Source organism: Molothrus ater, chromosome 6 (genome assembly GCF_012460135.2).
Source record: "Molothrus ater isolate BHLD 08-10-18 breed brown headed cowbird chromosome 6, BPBGC_Mater_1.1, whole genome shotgun sequence".
In the NCBI taxonomy this organism is placed as follows: Eukaryota; Metazoa; Chordata; class Aves; order Passeriformes; family Icteridae; genus Molothrus; species Molothrus ater.
Genome location: NC_050483.2, coordinates 23612413 through 23634798, shown reverse-complemented (window position 1 = coordinate 23634798; position 22386 = coordinate 23612413). Strand labels below are relative to the sequence as shown.

Sequence of the window (22386 nt, the reverse complement as noted above, 5' to 3'; positions counted from 1 at the left end):
ACAGTTCTGAAATCCCATTAGACTGTACCCTTCTGTTGTTTTCTGGAATAAGTTTCAGTTGAGGCAGGGGTGCACTAAGAATGGGTCGCTGTACTGGAGGTCTGGGCCTGAGCACTGTTACTCAGTCCCTCAGATGGGTGATCAAACCCTTCCTTTGAAAAATTGCTGCAGTAGTGCTGCTGGTGATTCATTCTGCACAATAATTAATCTTTGAGTGAGTCTTTTGCGTGGTTTAAAGGAATGTGGAGATGCAGAGGCTTACTCTTAGCTTTCTTGTTTCATGCCCAAACATGTCCAGAGACATCTGTGTCAGCATTGCTGAGGAGCTTACATAGGACTAGGAATACAAATTGGGTTTGGATTTATTGCAGTAAAGTTCCCATCTCCATCTGATGCTCTATGCTGCTTCCACAAGGTTTTCAGATTCTGCAGGATTTACTGGGGAGACTTTTTTAAAGAAGTTGATTGTAGTAGCCACATGGTTCCTTTGAGGACCATGAGTTTCTTCAAATTGCTTGCAAATCACATCAGTTAGGTTGTACTATCCCATAGTAGGACTTCCTTCTGTCTCTAGGTTTAAGTTTCATATTTTCCGTCACTACTTTTATCCTAGATAGTCTGTTTCTCCAGCTCCCTTAGGGGGAGGGGAGCTCTGAGTTCCTGATGCAGTCTGAGGCTGTGTTTACAGATGTCACGTGAATTAATGTGCCCTGTGGGTTTTAACACCTGCATCCACAGTGTAATTGGAGATGACAGGATCTCAGCAGGCCTGACAATGTGACTTGCTTTTATACTTGATGCCTGTTTCAGAATTCTGGGAGGTGGTTCATTTTTAGAAGCATTGCTTTCATCTTTGTTTTTGACATTCTGAGAAAAGTTGTGTGGTCTGGTCCAAATACCCAGGAGGAAAGAAGGGACCTGGGACAGTGGTTTTCTGCCTCTTCGTGGTGAGCACTTGAGTGTGTGAGGCATGCCCCTGCTTGCCTGATGCTCTTGTATCTGAACTGCTTCAGAGCTTTCTGTCACCTCCTGCCTTTCGGGGACTGATAGGCTTCCAGTCCTGAACTCAATCATTCAAACAGGCCTTTCACGTAGTTGCTTTTTAAATCAGTTAATCTCTTTAGCTTGCATTGGTAAATCACTGAGTTAAGATGAAGTGACGTTCAACCAGCTTAGGGGTGTTTACATTAGCAATTTACATGAGTTTCACTGAATCTGTGCGATCTACTGAGTTGGCTCCTTTCTGTGCAGGTGGGGCTTTTTGGAAAAAGTGGTTGGATTTGCTTTCCAATTTCCAGATTCTGTAGTGGAGTTAGGGCTCTACTAACTGTAATGAAGATGCTTTTCAGTATGGTTTCTAGGTTCCACAAAAGGGTGTCCTCAGAAGGCTGGTGGTGAATCCATTTCCTGAGAATGGCAACATGGCCATTTCCCATAGGGGGGATGCTGGCTTTCAGTTTCTTACTGTAGGTGAGGGGAGGATTTGTCATCCTTATCTTTGATGCATCATCGACCTTTGTCAGTCTTCAGCTGCTGATACTAATATGGAAATTCAATGTTTTGTAGTCTGCTAAATAGTTGTTTGAAAAATCTCTTTTCCAATTTTCTATATGCTCTGCAATGCATGCACCAAAATTCAGGGCAGCTGGCAGCACTGAGCTATTTGTTACTGGAAACTTTAACAAAGGCCACTGGTTATAATGTCAGGAATTTCCCTCTTACACACTTGGAGAGATCAGGGATGAAGAGCACTGGTAGTGTTGGCAGTAATGAAGACTTGTCTCGCTTTGATAAATCTGTTGGCATTGAAATAATAGTTTTGCACCTGGATATGCTAGTCTTGTATCTTTTCCCACAGTTTGTTAAAATAGTGTGTTTTAAGAGTGGAAACATTGATAAAACAAAGCTAATTACAGAAATGAAATCTTGAAGCTTGCTTGTGATACAGCTTGTAATAGATTTTGGAAGTTAATAGTTTCAATAGTTGAACTCTTGCCTCTTTTGCATCTGTTTGTTTTTTCCACAGGTACTTCCTGACTTTCAGTAGTAGAGAGAACTAAGGACTTTGAAGATAGATGCCCGTGGCCCCTTGCTAGGCAGAAACAATGCTGCAGCGATGAGATTATAGTGAGCCCTTCCTGTGTGGCTTCCATGGGTCCCACTCAACTCAGCACACAGGATCATGGGAAGAGAGTGGCAAGTGTATTGGAAATGGAGGAGGAAGGGCTTGCACTCTTCCCTGGCTCAGAGAACCCCCCTGAGCATGCAGGTATGCAAAAATTCTCACTAAATCTATGCAAGATAAAGACTGTCCATTTTTTCAGCTGTAAGCAGCATTGCTACTTGGCAAAAATTTAGGACAATTTCTACTGTGCTTGAAGCACTCAGAGATGATGTCTAAGAATAGAGTCAGTTATTGATAGCTGAAGACTGGGTTTATCTAAGTGAGAAATGCGTTGAATATTTTGCTTATTTGACCTTCTAGAGACTAGGTCCATGGCAGTAAGATAAAGATTTTTTGGGCTTACCAAAAGCTGCTGAACAATAAAGCTTTACTACAGGTGACAATCCAACAAGGGTAGGTGGTGCAAAGAAGTGATAGGGTTTTGCAGGTTGGTGCAATGGGAAGACAGTAGGAGTTTCTCCATGTATTTCTTAGGTTAACTGAGGATGAAGAGTATCAGACATAGAACTGAGATTCTGTAGTTAAAGCTGCTGCTGATAGCCACAATCCTACACTTTCAAACTGTAAGAAGACTGTATAATATCTCTGGATAGGTAACACAAAAAAAAAAGGAAAGTGTAAGTGCATAGGATCATCTTCTTAATGAAAATATGACAAATTAATGTGTTTGCTCAGCAGTGAGGCAATGGGCAATCTTGATATGAAACAAAGAGATAATCTGAACCTTGAATGAGGATTCCTCAGTGAAGTAGAAACAAAGAGAGTAGTTAAAAGGTGATATGAGATTTTTCAATAAAAGTCCTTAAAATGGGTCTGAGGACTTGAAAAGAAAGCAACTGATAGATTAATTCCTTATGAAAATGTAAGGAAAAAAGACACAAAATGTGGAAAATACTAAATAGGAAATCTACAGAGGAAGGAGGACCCTAATGAGAGTTGAAGGTTCAGAAGTGGCATTCATGCTTTCTTTACACATCTTACATTATTTCTGTAATATCTTTGACTACAGAAAATAACAATAATCTATGTAACTAAAATAATTCATGCTCAGAGATGGAAAGTAATTTGCATAGATCAAAGAATAAACCTATCTGTCTCAATAAAGCAGTCATAGAAAATGTAATAAAAATTTATGTAATGTCTTAGAGACAGCTAAGAAATCCAAAAGAGGGACAGATTTATCTGTGGAAGTCATTGGAGTACTCTGATGTTTCTCAGAAGCATATGAACATCACTTAAGGCTTCAGCAAAGTTGTTACACTAGTTAGTCTGCCATTACATGTGTTTATACTAAGTAATCTGAAATAACTGTAAGCATTGCATCATTTTTACTTGGTAGTGTGTGAAAAGAAATATAGTTGAACAAGAGAGAAGAATATCAGAAATTTAACCTTTCTGATGACATTTTCTTGCTGTCCAATCTACAATGAGAAGTGCAGGCCAAATTGAGTGACCTCCAGGCCTCTGTAAAGTCAGTGGTATTGAAAATCAACACCAAGATACTTATGGCTGGAAACTTGTATTGAGGAACACAGATAATAATGTCTGAGAGTGACCTAAAACTGGTTACCATTTCAGGAACTTGAGCAGAATATTAAATATAAACACAAGTAAGGACAGAAGTATTGGAAGAGTAAGTAAAAAAATGAGACATGCAATTGTAACCCTGATGCTGGTCAAGAAATGCAGTAGCCTTTTTCTTCAAACTAAGCAGTAACTCCAGTGTAAAGGCTTTCCAGGCATATCTAAACATTACCTGGAGATTTATCAAGACATGCTGGTTGTAATCTTTATAACAGCTGCCATGAATCACTAATATCTGACACTTACAAAAATACCTGCACTGTGAGCTGTGTAGAGTATCAGATGTCAGCATAGCTAGAATTAAATGGATGGAAAAGAGAGAAGGCTAATAGAAGGGGAATGCACATGTAATATCAGCAAGCATTTGACTGGAGTGCTTAAGGTAAGATGTGTTGGAGCAGAGCAAAGATGTTTTCAACATGCAGAGCCACTGATAAGATTAAAATCTCTCAGAATGTTATAGGAGGAGTTGGGAGCTGCTGCACAAAACCAGCTGAAATGTGAAGCAGTAGTGAAGGTCCCATATTTGAGATAGAGCAACAAGCTTTAGTAAAGGAACTGTCACTATGAGAGTGTTTCAGCTTTAGGAGTGGGAAGAGCCCTTCTTGAAGAGGAGATGCTGGCTTCAGGATTCCAAAGGCTCCCAGAGCTTGTGAAGTGTACTGCTTGTGTGCCTATTGCAGCTAACTCCACAAGCTGCTGTCTTCTGTTTCAACAGTTTTCCCAAGTGTTCAGTTACAGGGATTGTCTGCTCAGTCTGGTTTTTGTAGGGTCACAGTTTCAGCACTGGCTTTCTGTCACTACTGAATTGAGGAAATATTTTTCCTTATTCTGGTCCATATGTATGGCAGAAAATAGAAGTAAAAGAACTTGAGGTGAGTTCTGAAGAAATTTACTTTTTGCACAGTCTTGGATTTCAACTCAACTTTTTTATAGGTCTTTCTCACATTAGTAACATAACTGTAATTGGAAAGTGCAGAACACTTAGCCTCAGTGTGTTTTGGCTCTTTCCCTCTTTTATGGAGAGGAACAAATGTGAAGCTATATTTGTTTATATAGTTGAGGTGAAACCTTGTGGATTATGTCAGTAAGTTTGTTGCAGAAGACTTGTGTGCCCAGAAGGGGTGTGAGTAAGGATGTTAGTTGTCAGGAATGGGGCAGTCAGCTGCAAACACCACACTTCCTTCATGTCTGTGAGTTTACTTTTCTTTTTTTTTCTTTTCCTCGCTACCGTTCATTTCGGTAGAAAATCCCCCCTTGAAGCGGAAGAAGGGCCCAGCCCCTAAGATGCTGGGAAACGAAGTGTGCAGCGTGTGTGGGGACAAGGCTTCCGGCTTCCACTACAACGTGCTGAGCTGCGAAGGCTGCAAGGGCTTCTTTCGCCGCAGCGTCATCAAGGGCGCGCAGTACGCCTGCAAGAACGGCGGCAAGTGCGAGATGGACATGTACATGCGCCGCAAGTGCCAGGAGTGCCGGCTGCGCAAGTGCCAGGAGGCCGGCATGCGGGAGCAGTGTGAGCACTGGGGGTGGGGATGGCACAGCTGGGCTCTGGGGACCATGGCTGTAAGGCAGGGGGCAGTGCCAGTGCTTGGGGAGGGGGGATGTGGAAGGTGTGCAGGCTGAACATTGGAACATGTGTGGGAAGTCACTGAGAGCTCAACAAGGATCACTTGGGGAGGTGAGGCTGTTAGTGGAACTCTTAACACCCAGCCCTGCTTTGTTCCTTGTAAGAACTTGTGGAATATACCAGCAGAGGAAAGACTCACATGTTCATCAGGGTGCTGTAAAGTGTGTCAGGCACATCAGGCTTGTGACCAGGACTGTAAGATTGGTCACCGTGCTCCTTGAACAACAGGCACTTTTCTTTGCTTCCTACTGTGAGCTTGCAAAAGAGGTCAAGGGCAGCACCACAGTACTGCAGCTGTGTTTGTGCATGAGCTAATCTCATTGCTCCCTTTAGTGATCTCTGCTATTTTTCTCACGCTAGCCATAAGGCTGCTGTTTCTGAATATTCACCAATATTCCTGCTTGCATATCAGGAACAGCCCTCTTTAGCCAAGGTATCCAGGTTTCATCCCTTTGCTGGTCAAGACTGACTGAATGAATGCTCAATTAAAGTTAGATCTGTGTGAAGTCTTCTTTTTTGACAGTCAGCACCCAGAACAGCTAGGAACAGTGGGTGTTTCAGAAACAAAAAATAATTTTGCAAAAATTAAGTGCCAGTGAGCTAGGAGACGTGCTGTTCAGTTTTTCAGCATGAAACACAGCACTTCATATATCTTTGTCTCACTGGTTTTTATCAGCATTATGTGTGTCGTCTTTACCCCATTTCCCTGTTTCCAAGAGATACAAAACAGATGTGTTTGAAAAGCAATGCAGTAAGACCACTTGTTCACTTTGGTTCTCTTTTGTTGCAGGTAGATAGAGAGAGCCTCAGTATGTTTCTGCATTTAATCATTGTTTTGTGTTGAAGACAGCTCAGGAAAATTAGGTCAAATGGAATCTTGGTGTTATTATCAAGAACTTGGCAATACTTGTTGATGCTGTAATCCCCACTGCAAATTTGCCTTGTTAGTTTTGACAGAAACTAAGGGCTTTTTCGTCCAGCTGTTTCACTTACAAGGTCATTCCAGAACTTCCCCCCTAGTAATTGCTGGAAACATTCTTCTAATTCCCAGACTGAACTTATTCATGGCCAGTTTATTGTTCTTGAGCCAGTGTGAACCATGAGGTCAAATAATTCCTTCCTGACAAACCGAGTAAGTTAGATTGCTTTGAATTTAGCATGGTGTAGGAGCTTGCACATAGGCAGTCTTTAAGATTAATAGCCAGGTAACATGTTACCAGATAAATTTTTTTTTGTGCATTGGAGTCCCAAGATGAGGGACTGTAATCACTTGGATCAATTACTTCCCTTCTTAAACTGACACTGTAAGTAGCATTCTCTAATCTTATAGATCATCCTTATTTTGGTAATTGTATTGAATGCCTTTGCTGTTAGAATTGTTAATTTTGTGCATGGTGCATGTACTTGTGCACACATCCTCCCTGTTTGAAGTCAGGGATAAAAGTTACTGTTCTTTGTCTATCTTTCCAATCCCAAGAATGCTGTCTTACAGCAGCTCTCTAGTTCTTGTCTTTGTTTAATGTGATTCTGTTAAGAAGTACAGTTATATACCTGTTCAATTTTAGGGCCTCCTGCTTTTCTGTATAGCAGGTATAGAATCATAGAATCATCAAGGTTGGAAGAGATCTTTTAAGATCATTCAGTCCAAATGTCTACCCAGCAGTACCACTGTAACCCTTAAACCACTAAACCATATCACCGAGCACAGATCCAGGTGCCCTTTAAACACCTCCAGGGATGGTGACTCCATCACCTCCCAGGGCAACTTGCTCCAATGCATGCCCTAACAAGGAAAAATTTTTTTAATACCTAATCTAAATCTCCTCTGTCTCAGTTTAAGGCCATTTCTTCTTGTTCTCTCACTGTGGGCATGGCAGGGGGAACTAATCCCCCCACCTCATTACAACCTCCTTTGTTTTCTGTGTTATCTGTGAATTAAAAAAATGGCCAAACAATCTTTCAGCACTTTTAAAGTCTTATTTGTAAAGTCAAACTTTGTTTATTTATCTATGTTCCTGAAGATACAGAGGGTGTTGTTTTTTTGTTCCAATCAGTTCTTTTCTGCTTCCCTTCCCTTTAGAGTGTCAATCACAGCACAGAGCCTGGTGCTGTCAGAGCCTTGCTGAGGCTGCACTCAGTCCCACTGTCCATGTCACCAACAAAGGTGTTAAACAGTCCCAGCACCAACAGGCCTGGGGAACAGCACTCCTCACTGATCTCCACCTGGACATTGAGCCATGGGCCACAGTCTTTGAATGTGACCATCCAACCAATCCAAGTGATCTATCTGTCAAATCTGTGCTATTCCAATTTAGAGACAGGGATACATTGCTCCTGAGCTTGGAGGAGGCAATCCTTGAATATTAACCAGCTTTCTTGGGCCCCTCTCCCTCCAGCACTTTATCTGATAGTACTCTACTGAGCAGATCCCTGAAGAGGCCAGAGTCTGCTCTCCTGAAATTCAGGCCAGCCAACTTGCTGTGCATCCTCTCTCTGTGATGCCAGTATGATCACAGCTGTGCAGGTGTGTGCATGTCTCTTAACTCCTCTTACTTGTTCCCTATGCTATGTGCATTTGCACAGAGGCATTTAAGTTGGGCTCCCAATGAACCTGACTTACTGTGGCAGGAATTCTGTTGTGCTGCCCTTCAGGTGCTCTCCCGTTGACCTGCATACCCTCTCCAGGCTCTGGACATCTCTGCTGGTCCTGGCATCAAACTGGTTTGGGAGAGGAAAGGGATGGATTGAGGTTCCTGTCCCTAGGCAGCTTTAGTTTAAATCCCTCTTTGCTGCTTGACAAGCCTACGAGAAAAGATGTGCTTCCCTTTCTCTGACAGAGGGACCCCATCAGCCCTCAGTAGAGCAGATGCCTTTGAGTTCTGTTCCTTACAGTGTTACATCCAACTAACATCTGCCCTTTGACTTAACAACTGAAGGAGACTTGTAACCCTATTCCTGAAGGACCTGCGGTTGGTCCTCAGTACATTTATGCCAAGTTGCTCTTCCATTATTCATCTTGGGGTATCTTACTGCTCTAGAGTTGGCTGCAGATGGCCTGTATAGCAAATTACCGTTTTCACTCTCAAACTCCACCCAGGGCTGAGTCTGAACTTTGAAGAGGGTGAAATGACACAAGTTGTTAAATTAACAATATTGAAAAAAGACATAACAGTGGGATAATATAAAATAGGGTGGACACACTGGCATATGAAGGGAGCATCTGTTGTAACATGACACTTTAGGGTATTGCTTTATGGGAAAAGTCACTGTTGTTTTCTGAGATCTGCAGGGCATCATGAGGGGAGCTTCTGCCTTTTGTGAACACTTTACATAACAGTATGATTAGAAGAAAGGCAATGAAACAACTTAAAGGAGGGAATAGAGAGAAAAACAAATAAGTATCACTGTTGACTCTGTTGTGTACACTCTGCTATGCCCAGTACAGGCAGCTCTGATCTCTGCCTCTCCATCCACAGCACATTACCCTGTGTTCAGTGTGGTTTCCACTGTGTTCCTATGATTGATCATGATCTATTCCTGCTTTAGATGTTCTGTCTGAAGAACAGATCCGACTGAAGAAACTGAAGAAGCAGGAAGATGACCAGGCTCGGACAGTTGTGGTGCGTCCAAACCCTCCAAATCCACCAAGCCCTTCCCACAAACTGACGCCGGAACAGCTGAGTATGATAAAAAAGCTTGTGGCCGCTCAGCAGCAGTGCAACCAGCGCTCCTTCACAGACAGGCTCAAAGTAACGGTAAGAACTCTACCAGTGTACCCAAAATAAGAAAAAGTGAAGTTTGGGGAGTTGCATTTTAGGTAAAAAATTTGGCAGAACAGAGTTGCTTTAGACATGGCATCTGTGGGCTAAAGCTCTGTAAAGAATAGCAAAAGATGATATTCCGAAGTTGTCGTTTTCTTTCCTTGTTCTCTTCATCTTATCTTTCATCTTTGGCTCCATCTTTCACAAATACATGCTGTCTCTTCCCATTCTACAGCCATGGCCCCAGATTCCTGATCCAAATAACCGCGAAGCAAGGCAGCAGCGTTTTGCTCACTTCACAGAACTTGCAATTATCTCTGTGCAAGAGATCGTGGACTTTGCCAAGCAATTACCTGGTTTCCTGGAACTCACCAGGGAAGATCAGATTGCTTTACTGAAGACATCTACCATAGAGGTGAGGGTTTGACTCCACCCCAGATCATAGCAGCAGAGATGAAAGAATTTGGAGTTATCCACCCAGAGAACTAGTTCTGTCCCTTTTTTGAGGATGGCATACTGAGGGATCTGAGCTGTGGGACCATTACTGCAGTGCGAGGTTATATTGGCAAGAGGCCTGGTTATATACTGCAGTGCCTGGTTATACAGGAAGGGGATGAGGCAAGTGCCTTGGTAGTGGTAAGGAGGAATTTCCCGTTTCCCAGAAGCAAGACATCACAGACTTTGTCTTGGAATTTTTAAGCACTCTGAGAAACTGGAGTGGTTTTGTTTGGTGCTTGTTTTGTTTTGTGTTTTTTTCCAAAGATGCTTCAACAGTCAGCAATGTATTGATGTTGTAACATTTCTTCCTGCTTTCAAAGCAAGTATATCTTATTCCTGTCCTCAGGTGATGTTGTTGGAGACATCTCGGCGCTACAATCCAGAGATTGAGAGCATCACCTTTCTTAAGGACCTGAGCTATAATCGGGATGACTTCGCCAAAGCAGGTGGTGCATTAGACAGGTGTTTCTTCCTCCCTACTGTCTTGTGTTCTTACATATTTTCCTTTTTAATGTGGGCAGCTGGAAGTAGTTTGTGGTGAGAGGTTTAGAACAGGACCAAACCAATAGCCTCACAAACGATTTTTGTTTTTTTTTTGCTTTTAATGTACCAGCTCATTTTATGTCTTTTTCTACATGTCAGTTTGCTTGGGAAAATCTGGACTCTTAAAGCATAAAAATATTGCCACCTAGGACTGGCAGTTGGTGTGAAATTCCTTGCTTGTAGAAATGTGGCATGGTGGTGGATCTGTATCAGATCATACCAATCTAAACCATAGTCTTCTCTCCTTTGCAAGTGTGTCACTTGCTAATCTGGATGGACGCTTGGAGTGCTGACATTACTGTGATTACATTTCAGTTGATACAAAGTTTGTGCACTGAGGATCCCCAGAGACTGCTTTAGACACTTTATCATCCTATTATATGGTAGCCTGTGGTGCTGTGATCTCTGAAGTGTATTTTTCCAGGAGCTATGAGTGTTTGTAATTTCAGATGCAGTAACAAAAAGTGTGTATCTTCAGCATTTCTAAAAACAAGACTTTAGCCTGTGCTTCAGCTGATTTTTAAAAAATTTTATTCCTTGACTGGCTATTTAACCATTTATACTTGAGATGGCCTGTATATACAACTTTTCTTTATGACACTTTTCCTGGTAGCCTTTTCTTCAGGTTATTGGAAAGGCAAAAAGCAGGAATCCAGAATTATTCCCTCCGCTTTGTTCTTCCTTCTCTGATGCATTTGTAATGCTGGAAATTAGAAACTTGGGTGCTATTTTGGAGGAAAGGCCTGAAGTTTTCAGTATGATTATATAGCACAAAGGGACCTCATTTGACAGTGGTCTCTATTACGGCTATAAATATCAGTGCATTTCTGTCTGACTGCATTTATCAAATGAGGTGATTGGAAGCCTAGGTCAGACTCTGCCTCAGGTCTCCCAGTTCTTTGAGCTGAAGGAAATGGCATAGTTCAGAGTTCTTGGAACCGCATATTTTCAGCTCATACATGCTTTAGACGAACCTGAAGAGTGGAATTAAAGCTTTCTGTGAAAGCATGAAGGCTACTGGTGTGAAGGAGGTGATGCTGTGAGAGTGGACAGTATAAATGTTGTGCTTGTGACATTCTGATGTTTTGATGGACTTGTCTGATGGCTGATGTTGTGTTCCTTTAGCGTTGCCCAGTAATGTGCTGTGGGGCATTTAAGGCTTTAGGAAAACCCAGAAATAGTTTCATTTTACAGATAGAATCTGACTTCTCAGCCACTGTTGTTGGTGCTCACCAGTAGTGATGTAAAGCGAAGATTCATTAAAGCATAATGTAAGGTTTTTTTCCCTGCCTGTCTCTCCTTCCCACTCTCTGGTGTATAGCAGTGGATTTCTGGCAGCCTTTTCCGTGAAAGGGAGCGGGAAAGAGGGGAGACAATTGTTACTGCCTCACCTTGTTCTCTTCTGTTTGTTGCAGGTCTGCAGTTTGAGTTTATTAACCCCATCTTTGAGTTCTCAAAGGGAATGAATGAGCTACAGCTTAATGATGCTGAATATGCACTTTTAATTGCCATCAATATTTTCTCTGCAGGTAAAAAGCCAGGAACACCTGAAGAGTTGCAGTAGTGAGTCAGAGGGCAAAGGAAGTAGAGTGAAGGGATGTTACATGCAGAAAAGGAGTAATTGAGCGTGTATAGAGTCTAGTGATAAAGGGAGCATATTGTTCATTATATTCTGAATTGTCTAGTGCCACTTCCAGAGGAAATTTAATTCCTTACTACTGGAAAAGTGTGCAGAAACGCCAGCCAGTATTTATCTTCCTCATTTAGAAATCGGTATTTTACTGCCCCCTTCATGTCCTTGGCACCTCTCTGGTGTGATGCAGGTCCCACAGCATGAGTGACATCTAGTGGGCAAGCAAACATACTCCTGACAAGAGGCAGTATCACTCCCGGCCAGGACTGGGCTTTGCCAAGAAGCCACCTCTACTCTTCTGTCTTGTGACCTGATTAATAACTGTTTTTCTTTGTTCCTGTTTCCTAACTGGCTCAACTATTGGAGAAACTTTCCCATTTGCTTTTGAATAGGTGGCTTCACATATTTTCTGGGACAGGAACATGAGACCAACCAGCACTGTGTAAATGTGTTTGGTCTCTCCACCTCTATAGGAGTTGGATTGGACTCCCCATGTGCAGTGGACATCACTGAGAAAGAACAGTTACAGGCAACTGCCACAGCTACCACAGTTTCATGGATATATCTCCCAGCTGTGCTGGGTGAATGTGAGATGAAGTTTTGGGAAGACACCATAGGAGGAAGTGGGCTTAGACAGAGATGTTAAATCCAGTGAAGCTGCCCATGGCAATCTGCTTATGTCTACTCTGCTTACTTGTAACCTGCTTTTTGGCAGACCGACCGAATGTGCAGGACCAGTCCCTGGTGGAGAGGCTGCAGCACACCTATGTGGAAGCACTTCATTCTTACATTTGCATCAACAGACCAAATGTAGGTGCCTGACCAGAACATCTCCAGGGATGATGCAAGCAGATTTTGTATTTATGCAGGCAGAGTTCCTGCAGTATTGTCTCTAACAGGTCTCTTGCTGCCTGTACTGTCAGACTTGTCTCTTCTGGGCTCTTTGATAGCACCTGTAAATGCAGGGTTTGTGAGCTATCACAATCTCCTGTCCTGTATCATGTTTTATAGTTTAGGCAGCATGGAAAGTCTGTAGTTTTGGGACATGATGTACTTCTTGTGTTCTTTCATACTGCATCCTCCTGGAGAATGCTGGGTCTAGATAAGGATTGTGATTACAGTGTAATGTAATCAGTAGTGGTAATTTTTTTTTTTTTTAAACAAAGTTTTATATGAATTTACTAACAACTGTCTATTTGGCCCTGCAGGACCGTTTGATGTTTCCACGGATGTTAATGAAGCTGGTCAGTCTTCGGACACTGAGCAGTGTCCACTCTGAACAGGTGTTTGCCCTGCGGCTGCAGGATAAGAAACTCCCGCCCCTGCTCTCGGAAATCTGGGATGTGCATGAGTGACTGCATGTTCCCAGGGCGCTGACATGCTGACATAATGCCATCTCCCAGCCTTTGCTAACGAGAAGCCAGCCTCCCCTCTCCAAAGCACTGAACCCTGGGCTGGACATGCAGGGAGTGATGAGCCTGGGGTTTCACTGTTGTCATGAGACTATGCAGGAGGCAGCTGGGCTAGATCAGATGGAGGGGTTGGTTTCGATGTAGTGCCCATACCCCAAAGGAATAACATGAAACATTCGAAAACGGTAGAAATGAAGACCTTTCCCCTGCCCCTCAACTCCTTTTTCTTCAGAGTCTTTCTCTTCTCTAAGCATATGCTGAGGGTTTGCCCCATTGATCCTCTTCTTGCTGATTATGAAAATGAATTTGCAGGAACTTGCCAAAAGCTCTCTGTTGAGAGTAACCCAGCTCAAAAGGCTTCTGCAGGGTCCCCAGTGTACCTGGATCTGAGGAGCTCAGGGAAGTCAGTGTGGATGTTCTAGGGGTTTCACTGGGTTTCCTATAAATAAAATCTCTTGAATGTGCTGCCCTTTACAATGATTCCAAGAGAAGTAGCTTTTATTTCTTTATTATGAGACTACATCTCTAAAGCTGCCCTTTATTCTGGCCCTCCTTTGGAAAAAGGATTCCTGTAATGTGTAGTGCCCTTTGTCTAACAAGGAGGTCCTCTGGGTAGGGAACATTGTGTATCAAAAAGATGTCAGGCATAAAGTAGTGGATTTTTTTTAACGTAATGCATCACAGTTTTATCTCATGGCAGTTCTCAGCTCAATTTACCTTTGATTTGCTAACAGCTGGACAACTTTAGTTCAAAACAAATCAGGGCATAGATTTTATCTTTAGGGATGAAATAGAAGGAAGATAAGTGGGTAGGCCTCGTACCTAGGTAATGTGGGTGTGGTGGAAGAATCTCAAAAACTTCCAAGAATCTGGAGCATGTGGTATGTGTTCCAAGGTGGGTGTGAAGATGTATTGACCAAGGAGAGAGGACACACTGCATTTAGTGAAATATGTGAGCACTGCATAAGCTGTGGGCTGCACAACTCTCAGATCACAGGCTGCAGGAATATTGGGTGTAATCAGATCCACTTGCATCGTCTTCCTTTTGCCAAAGTCTTTCCAAGGTACTTGCTCAAGGTTTCAGTGGTGATCACGGGATATGGAGATCCCTCCTGTATGAGGAGTACCAACTCCTTCAGAAGGACACTTGGGTCTTGTATCCTTTCGTCACTTTTGGGCATTGTGAGATCCACACTGGATTTATGGCCCAAGTTTTAAGTATCCATATCCATAAGTATTCTAGGATTTACAGCAATATTTTGTCTGGCGGAATAGAAATATACTGTTTTAAACATGTTCCTTATTTTCCAAGAAAAAAAATCTTATGGCTGATCTCAGAGATGTAACCTTAAATATCCTGGTAGCTTGGTCTCATGACTCTTCTCTGTCATAGGGGTCTATGTTTGCTTGCCCGGTGAGCATCCCAAGAGCATAGGTTCACATGGCTCGGGGTTTTTTTGTCTGTCTGTTTTTTGGTTCGTTTGTTGTTTTTTTTGGCTGTGTATCTGAGCGCTATGCCCGTGGTGAGGGTATCGTGTCCATTTTGCACTTGAGGTTGGTCCCCTGCCACTGGCCTTCACTCTGCACCTTTGTAAAGCACTTGTAACAATCTGTAAAATAATCTGTTGTTTTTTATAACTCATTGCAATTGCAAAAATTCTTGTTTAAATCTGTATTTTTAACTAATCTGTTTGAGAAATGTTAATGTTTATATAAAAGAATAAAGCCTAATACAGGATTTTGACATTCTCTGATGTGTTGTCATGAGACTGGAGGAGGGTAGAATAAGTTCTTGTTGTAACAAGCTCAAAGCTGATAAGAAATTATGAGTACATGTGTTGAGAGAGAAACAAGAAGTGTCGAGAAAGAAATAGCTGTGCAACCCCAGGCAGTTTGTTTTGGCCTTCGGTATGAGATTTGTAGCTCAGTATGTGCCTTGCTGTGTGCCAGAGCTGGCAAATAGCTGAAGTGGATTAAGTGTGTATCAGGAAGACCATGCGTTATGCATACACACGTCACCTTGATTTGTACAGCTGCATTCAGAATGTAACCCTTTCATTGTGTGTGCTCCTCTCCATTTCCTGCATTTTGTGGCTCACTGAAATTGAAAGAGGAGTCCAGTGTGCCCTGGCTGTCAAGTGGATTTCAGTGGGGCCTTACCTGACCCTGGTATGCTGCTCATTTCTGATGTCTCCATAGGCGAAACACCAGGAAGAGCTGAACATGTGCATTACCTCAAAGGGAGCGGCAGGATGAGGGAAAGCAGAGAGCTGTCCAGCATTAGCTGCTTCTGAAATGCTTGATGATCCCCTGCCCCAATGGGAAAGGAAAGCAATGGTCAGTTCAGCAAGGTTCCACACCTCAGGCTGTTCTGCTGAAGCCTCTAGAGTATCAAATTCCAATTGGAATCTACTGAACCAGAGGAAGAAGGAATAGCAGTAGGCTTACAGGAGACTGGAGCGGGGTAGGAGATGGGGAGTAATGAGCAGAGCTCAAGACCTCATCACTGCTGGGTGGATTAGAGGGTGGCTGGGCCCTGCTGTCAACAAAAGAGCTGCACCTTAACTTCCAGCTTTATATTCTTTGGGCTGCATCTCCTTAATTTGAAGAGAAAAACTGCATGGGAATTTGAGGGATTCTCAAGGTGTACAACGTATAACATTGCTGTGGAGGGCAGTGGTGAAAACAGTGATTTCTCTTGCCTCTGTAGTGGTTTAACCCAGACAGCCACCAAGCCCCACACAATCACTCACTCCCCAGCAGCAGGACTGGGGAGAGAATCAGAAGGGTAAAAGCCAGAAAAGTCTTGGGTTGAGATAAAGACAGTTTAATAGGGAGAGCAAAAGCCACGCACACAAGCAAAGCAAGGACTTCATTCACTGTTTCCTGTGGACAATTCATTAATTCACTGTGAATTCACTACTTCACTGTGGACTTCCAGGTGTTCAGCCATCTCCAGGAGAGTGGGGCCCTATCACATGTAATTGTTATTTGGGAAGACAAACACCATCAACTCCAAACATCCCCCTCTCGTCCTTCTTCCCCCCTTTATATACTCAGCTACATGGTCTGGAATATCCCTTTGGTCAGTTGGGGTCACCTGTCCTGTGTCTCCTCCCAACCTCCCATTCACCCCCAGCTCCCTCACCACTGTGGCAGCATGGAAAGCAGAAAAGGCCTTGGGCTGTGTGAGCCCTGCTCAGCAATAACAAAAACATCTCTGTAATATCAACCGTGTGCTCAGTATAAATCCAAAACACAGTCACTGTGAAGAAAATTAACTCTTCCAGCCCAAACCAGCAGGTATTTTCATTATCATGTAGTCAAATACAATCTTCTTCTTTACATCTTCACATTCTCACTTTTTTTGAAAGTGCAAATCAGTACAGAACCTTTTTTTCTTTGTCTTTTAGAAGCTTCGCAGGTTAGCCTGTCGAGTTCAAGTAAGCAGGTGTGGGGGAAGAACCATCTGTGAGATTGGTGACCCTTTGTACATTTATGTTTACAAAATGCTATCTCGGCCTGAGATTCAATCCTGCTGCTCTAAGTCTCTATGCCTGATCTCTCTCATATCAATTTTGCTGATTTGGCTGCTGGAGAAATCTTGCGATGTTTGAATTATAATCCTGGGAAGTGTTCCTGGTTGGCTGTACCCTTATTCAACATCTGTATCTGCTCATGATACATTCAGATCAATGGGGAGGGAGGAAAGTTATTTCTGAAAACCCAAATCCTCTACAGTGGGCAAAGTATAGATGACAAATATCAAAGAGTGTTTCTCCATTTTGCACTCCAGATATATAAAAATTGTGAGTTACTTGTGCTGCTTTTGGTTGCATTTTGGATTTATTTTAGTAGTTTTGGTTTTGTTAATAAATGGATTTGTTTGAGCAGCATATTGGTTTTTAGAAGCTTGGAAGGAGTTAAAGCTTTATCTCAAGCTTTTAATAACCAAATAATCTTGTAATCTTATGAAGCTGCTAGCAAATCAGCAAGGATGTAGCTCAATACAGAGGGTGAAAGTACACGGCATTGTGTCTCCTTGCCGCAAGGCAGCGTCTTCTTGTCCGTCTGGAGCCGAGCTTTGCTGCGAGGCCTCAGCTGCTGCTTGCCAGGACGAGGTCTGAAAGCACCAATTCGAGGGGCTGAAGGGGTCCTGGTTTTCTGGACGCCTGCGCAGGAGAGCTGCGTCTCTCCACGCTTCCTGACACCCCGCCTCCAATCCCGCCTCCATCCCGCCTCCATTTTCCCTCCAATTCCGCCTCCGTCCCGCCTGCCCCTCCGCGGCTGCAGCGCCCCCTGCGGGCGTCTGGCGGGGCGGCTCCCCCCGCCCCCGCCGCGAGTGGTTCGCTCCGCCCGCCCCGCTGCACCCCTGCTCTGGCTGTGGCGCGCGCCGCCGCCGGCGCTCGATGCGGAACTGGGCGGGCGGCGCAGAGCGGCGGCGGCGGCGCAGGTGAGTGGAGCGACCCGACCGGGCGGGGCCCGGTGCCGGTGCCGCAGGCGGCCAGGGTGCGTGCACATGTCACAAGCGGAGCCTGCCGCACCGACCCTACGTGTGGGTCGGGCTGGGGAGCGCGGAGCGCGGCCGGCAGCGCTGCCTGCACCCGGACAGCTGGCGGCGGGGCCCCCCCGTTCGCCCCGAGCGCTGCCGCAGCCGCCCGGTCGGGCGCGATGGTGATGCTCGAGAGCGGCGAGCCCTTCCTTCCGCAAGGTCACGGCCGGCGGCGGACAGAGATCGTGTCCCCCCGCTGCAGGAGCGGGGCCGGCCGGGTTCGGCTCCATCGTCCCGGGGCGCCGGTGGCGGGCGGGGCCGCGGTGTCCCGCTGTGGCCGCGGGCTCAGCCGGCCGCTGTCGGCAGCAGCCCCTGCGGGGTCGCTGCAGGTTTCCAGGCGGGACTGGGCCGCTGTGGGAATAGCGGCGTGGCCGGCGGGCAGGGGGCTCTGCCGCCGGCGGGGCTGTGGGCGCGGGGCCGGCGCCCTCGGTCCCGGCCACCCGAGGCTTTTCCTCGCTCCATGCCGGGTGGAAGCGGGCAGGGTGCTGAGGGAAGGGAGAAAGCGGCTCAGGGCGGACGGAACCCCTTGGAAAGGGTGAGGCGTGCAGCCGTGTGAAGGGGTTGCTGCGGTAATGTGACTGGAAAGGTGCTTTTACTCCTTGGTTTGTAAACAGCAGATCCTGTTACTCTGCAAGACAATAGAATAGGAAATCCACTTTATACTGGGTAATTTCTTGTGAAGTCGACTATAAATCAAAAACATTTTCCTCTCAGAAATGGGTGTCACCACCTTGTTGTGTTGCTCGCTTTTATTGTCAGGTGGAGGAGGGGAAGAAAGCTTGGTCTGTCACTGTTTGTGTGGAGTCACGATAAAGAAGTGTTTCAAGAAATGATAAGCGTTGAAGGAAACTGATTTGTTTCCTGTCTTTCTTCTCTCTCTTTCCCCCCTGAACTCCTCCATATACCACACTGTTTTCAGTCATATGTAAAATAACATACATTATAAATTTGCAGCCCCATGGAGATGGGGCAGAACTGTGATCTGGCAATATGTTGTGCTCTCCCTAGACAAGCCAGCCATTTTCTCTGTGTCCAGTGTGACTCTGGGTCAGCATTTCTGTTGGTGTGCTCTCAAGTGTCCTTGCTGTGCTCCTTGCACCATTGCTTATCTGCAAAAAGGATGCTACTTGTAGACACAAGCAAGAGGAGGGAAGATTTATTCTTCCCTCCTCTTGTGGTGTGGTGTCTTGAGGGTCACATAATCAAAGTCATCCAAATATAGGTTGTTTGGGAAGTGTCTCTATTTTTGGACTTTATACTGCTTGGACCCAGGCAGCTGTTTTGGATTGGGCACAAGATGCACTTGCTGTGTTCAGCACTAATGAAAAACTGCAATCCTGACACATCCAAGAGAGCACTTCACATCCAACACAGCTAAAATGCAGTTTTTACAGCATCTAATCTGGCCATCCCCTCACAGCATGTTATGTAACACTGAACTGATAGATCATTCAATCTATAAAATACTATTTTTGCATTACTGTTGTATTGTTAGAAAATGCACACCTTTTGAACACAGTTTAATAGACACTGTAATTAAATGCACACTCGTTAAGTATCTTACTGTGTGTTTAACAAAATGCAAAATCATCAGCAAGTCTCTAGAATGCTTTTGTTTGGAGAGTAATATAGCCTTGTCCTCACTAAAAGATCTTGTAGCTCCCTGTCCAGTGGTGCTGCAGTTGTATCACAAGTCTGGACTCCTGTGTTCTTACCAAATTAACAGGTTTCAAGCTGTAAGCTTCAGAGTCCTACTGCATTGCTTTCCGGGTTACTGCTTTTAAAACAATTCTAAGTTTACTGGATGGGCAAAAAAGCAAAACAGTATCATCCCTGAAAGTGTGTTGTCTACACAAAATGCATAAAATGGCCAAGATACAGTTCTAGGATGATGTGTGTTATGTGCCAAAGCTATGAAAGATGGTGAACCAAAGGCTGTATGGAAATTGGCAAAAAAAAAAGAAAAAAAAAAGGCTTCTGGTTTAAAGTTTTCATGGAAAAACATAAATATATACTAGAGGGCAAACCTCTTCTTCAGCCATGGTACCATTCTGTAACTCTTTTGAAAGCAAACAGGGCAAGTATGTAATGAATCACAGAATGTGCTGAGCTGGAAGGGACCCACAAGGATCATTGAATCCAGCTGCTGACCCTTCACAGGACCATCCCCAAGAGCCACATCATGTGCCTGAGAGTATTGAGTCCAACTTCTGTCTGTTTTAGAAGGATTTGGGGGTCAGGGGAGTAAAAGTTTTGAGGATTTTTAACAGTAATCCTTGCCTACCTAGCCAAAGTAGCTTTTTAGGTTTTAGAGCATCAGGACTGATGGTTCAGTAGAAGTGGTAGAAGCATCAGTGCATTTCAGGCCTTACTAGAACACTTGTTCATATTATCTTCCTGAATTAAATTATTGTTGGCTTTGATTTTATCTGCCTTGGGCTCAGGGGCATAGAGGCTCATAATTTATAGCTTTTCCCCTCTCAAGCCATATCAATTACTCGGGTTCTGTATAGACAGGATATACTAGGCATACCTCTGTCAAGATGTTCAGTCTGGTCTATTTAATATCTTCTGTGGTGAGTCAGTTGCAAAACCAAATATTTATGAAAACTTTGAGTATTAAATTAGAAAGTCTCAAGTACTGCTAAATTCAAAGAGAATAAATTTCTTCAAACTTTAATTTCCAGCATTCCAGCTAGTAGATTTTCTCTGATACTCCTTTCCAGATACATTTGTTAGAAGAATGGCTTTCTTTTTTGGGGGGGGGGGGGGGAATTGGTAGAGATTTAGTATGTGAGAGGGGATAACAAATGGTGTAAAATACTGTGTCTTCTCTGTCATTTCACACTGTCATTTTTTAACTGGATTTGCCATCATACTCACAAGATGTGCCTCGTGAAATACTTTTATGTTAAAACTTAGTACAGAGGTGAATGGTTCACTTACTTTCCATTAGGAAGGAATTGAAGACAGGCAATGCATGGGTTACAACCCAGATGAATTCCTGCAATGTCCTTTGGCCCTGTTGTGCCTGCATTTAAGATATACTGCATTAAATTTCCAGGCAGTTATTTAGTGGACTGGTAAAAAGTACAGATGCAGCTTCTGATTAGGGATTTGTGGCAATGAGGAAAGGATTTACTAAAAAAGAATGAAAGAGCTTGATATGCAAGATTAATATCATGTCCCCAGTTTAAAGAGCTTTCATCTATCTCAAGCTATGAATTTTTGTGAAGTGAAAGCATTGTCAGTGACCTAATAAGAAACAAAGTGAAATAAAAATGAACATCATGAGGCATCACTTAGAAAGGAAGGTATTTTAGTGGGATAATCTGTTAATCTGTGGAATAATTGTGATATTTCTTTTGAAGACAGAATACTTTACTGCTTTTCTTTCTCTACCTTGAGAGCTATGAAAAACTTCCATCGATCTACTGCTCACTCTCTGTGGCTGAGCCTGTATAATTCAGCTGGTCTTTGCTCTGTTGTTTGAGCTGGAAAATAATTCTAGAGCAGCTAGATTCTCTGTCACTGGATCTCCTTAAACCTGTCATAGCAACATGGAAATTACTGTTGATTATTGACAAACATGCTCCTGATTTCTGTCATGGAACTAGAATAATCAGCTGAAACCCCAAACCAAGCAAACTGAAGAACTGACCCATGTACTGCCAGGAGCTCTGAAGTATCTTTACACGGGGAAATTCCTAGATGGGGAGGTTGTGCCTATTGGTGCCCAGAAACCACTGAATTGTGAGAGGTTGTGTTCACTTTATATCACTGCTACTAGCAGGACCCTTGCAGGATTTAGAAATAAGAAGTGCTGCTTGCATATGCCTAAATTACCCAAGCTGAGGCAGTTCTCATGCTGTTATCCCAGACAGTGCAGTTAAATGAGAGCCTTGTGCTTCTGGTTTGCTATGAGGAGAAATAATGCATCAGAGTAGCAGCAAGGAACGAGGTTTTATGGTTTTCTGTTCCTTCTACTGCCTTCATTATTTCAAAGCAGCAGCATTCCTCGAAACAGAGCTGGTCATCATGTTGCCATTGATGTATCCGGTAATATTTGACAGATAGTACCTTTTTGTTTTATTTGTGACTAATCTCTAAACAGTTGTGACAATCAGGGAATTAACTTTGCTCCTTTGTGCAAGGGACAAAGATACGTTACTGTCAAATTTGTTATCTGATGACCTCCAGGAACTGTGTGTTATCTTTTGAGCAGAGCAGCCTTTTATTTCATATCCTGTTACTTTGTCACATCTCCAAGATCAGTGTCCTGGTTGTGTCCTGCTTCCCATTATATTCTGACTGAATTTGCCAATGTCAGTGTGAAACTTTTGATCGCCTTCTTGCCTGTAGCTTTGACACCAGCTTTCCTGGCTCTCTTCTTGTCTGGGTATCTTCTCCTTGCTCTGGAAAGACCTTGGTGACAGGAGATGAGGAGTTGTGCCTCTGCCTGTTTCCCTGTCATCAGCTAGCAGGAGGAGAGGAGTGCTTTTTGTGATACAGATAATTAAGAATCAAACCCACCGAAATTTGCTGCAGCCACGAACGCTGATCAGCTCTGCTGCCGTGTCTGTTTCCTCTT

General features: G+C 43.8%; 2 protein-coding genes across 22 annotated transcripts in view; both read left to right on the top strand.

The window, feature by feature from the left end:
* The window catches only part of NR1H3 (nuclear receptor subfamily 1 group H member 3), a 31340-nt gene extending 16348 nt beyond the window's left edge, over positions 1-14992 (top strand). For all 8 annotated transcript variants that reach the window (XM_036384695.2, XM_036384692.2, XM_036384694.1 and 5 more), the window contains 8 exons: positions 2027-2269; positions 5016-5282; positions 8943-9151; positions 9393-9572; positions 10002-10101; positions 11614-11727; positions 12547-12641; positions 13040-14992. In XM_036384695.2, coding sequence (XP_036240588.1) covers positions 2152-2269; positions 5016-5282; positions 8943-9151; positions 9393-9572; positions 10002-10101; positions 11614-11727; positions 12547-12641; positions 13040-13186 — 1230 coding nt within the window. In that variant the 5' untranslated portion in view covers positions 2027-2151 and the 3' untranslated portion in view covers positions 13187-14992. The remainder of the gene's footprint in view (positions 1-2026; positions 2270-5015; positions 5283-8942; positions 9152-9392; positions 9573-10001; positions 10102-11613; positions 11728-12546; positions 12642-13039) is intronic.
* Positions 14993-17633: 2641 nt separating this feature from the next.
* The window catches only part of MADD (MAP kinase activating death domain), a 68601-nt gene continuing 63848 nt past the window's right edge, over positions 17634-22386 (top strand). For 5 of the 14 annotated variants that reach the window (XM_036384091.2, XM_054515214.1, XM_054515217.1 and 2 more), the window contains exon 1: positions 17636-17696. The gene's annotated coding sequence lies outside the window, so the exon portion shown is untranslated. Of the gene's footprint in view, positions 17697-22386 lie in introns of all 14 variants that reach the window. The other 9 variants (XM_036384099.2, XM_036384089.2, XM_054515215.1 and 6 more) reach the window with 4 other exon arrangements.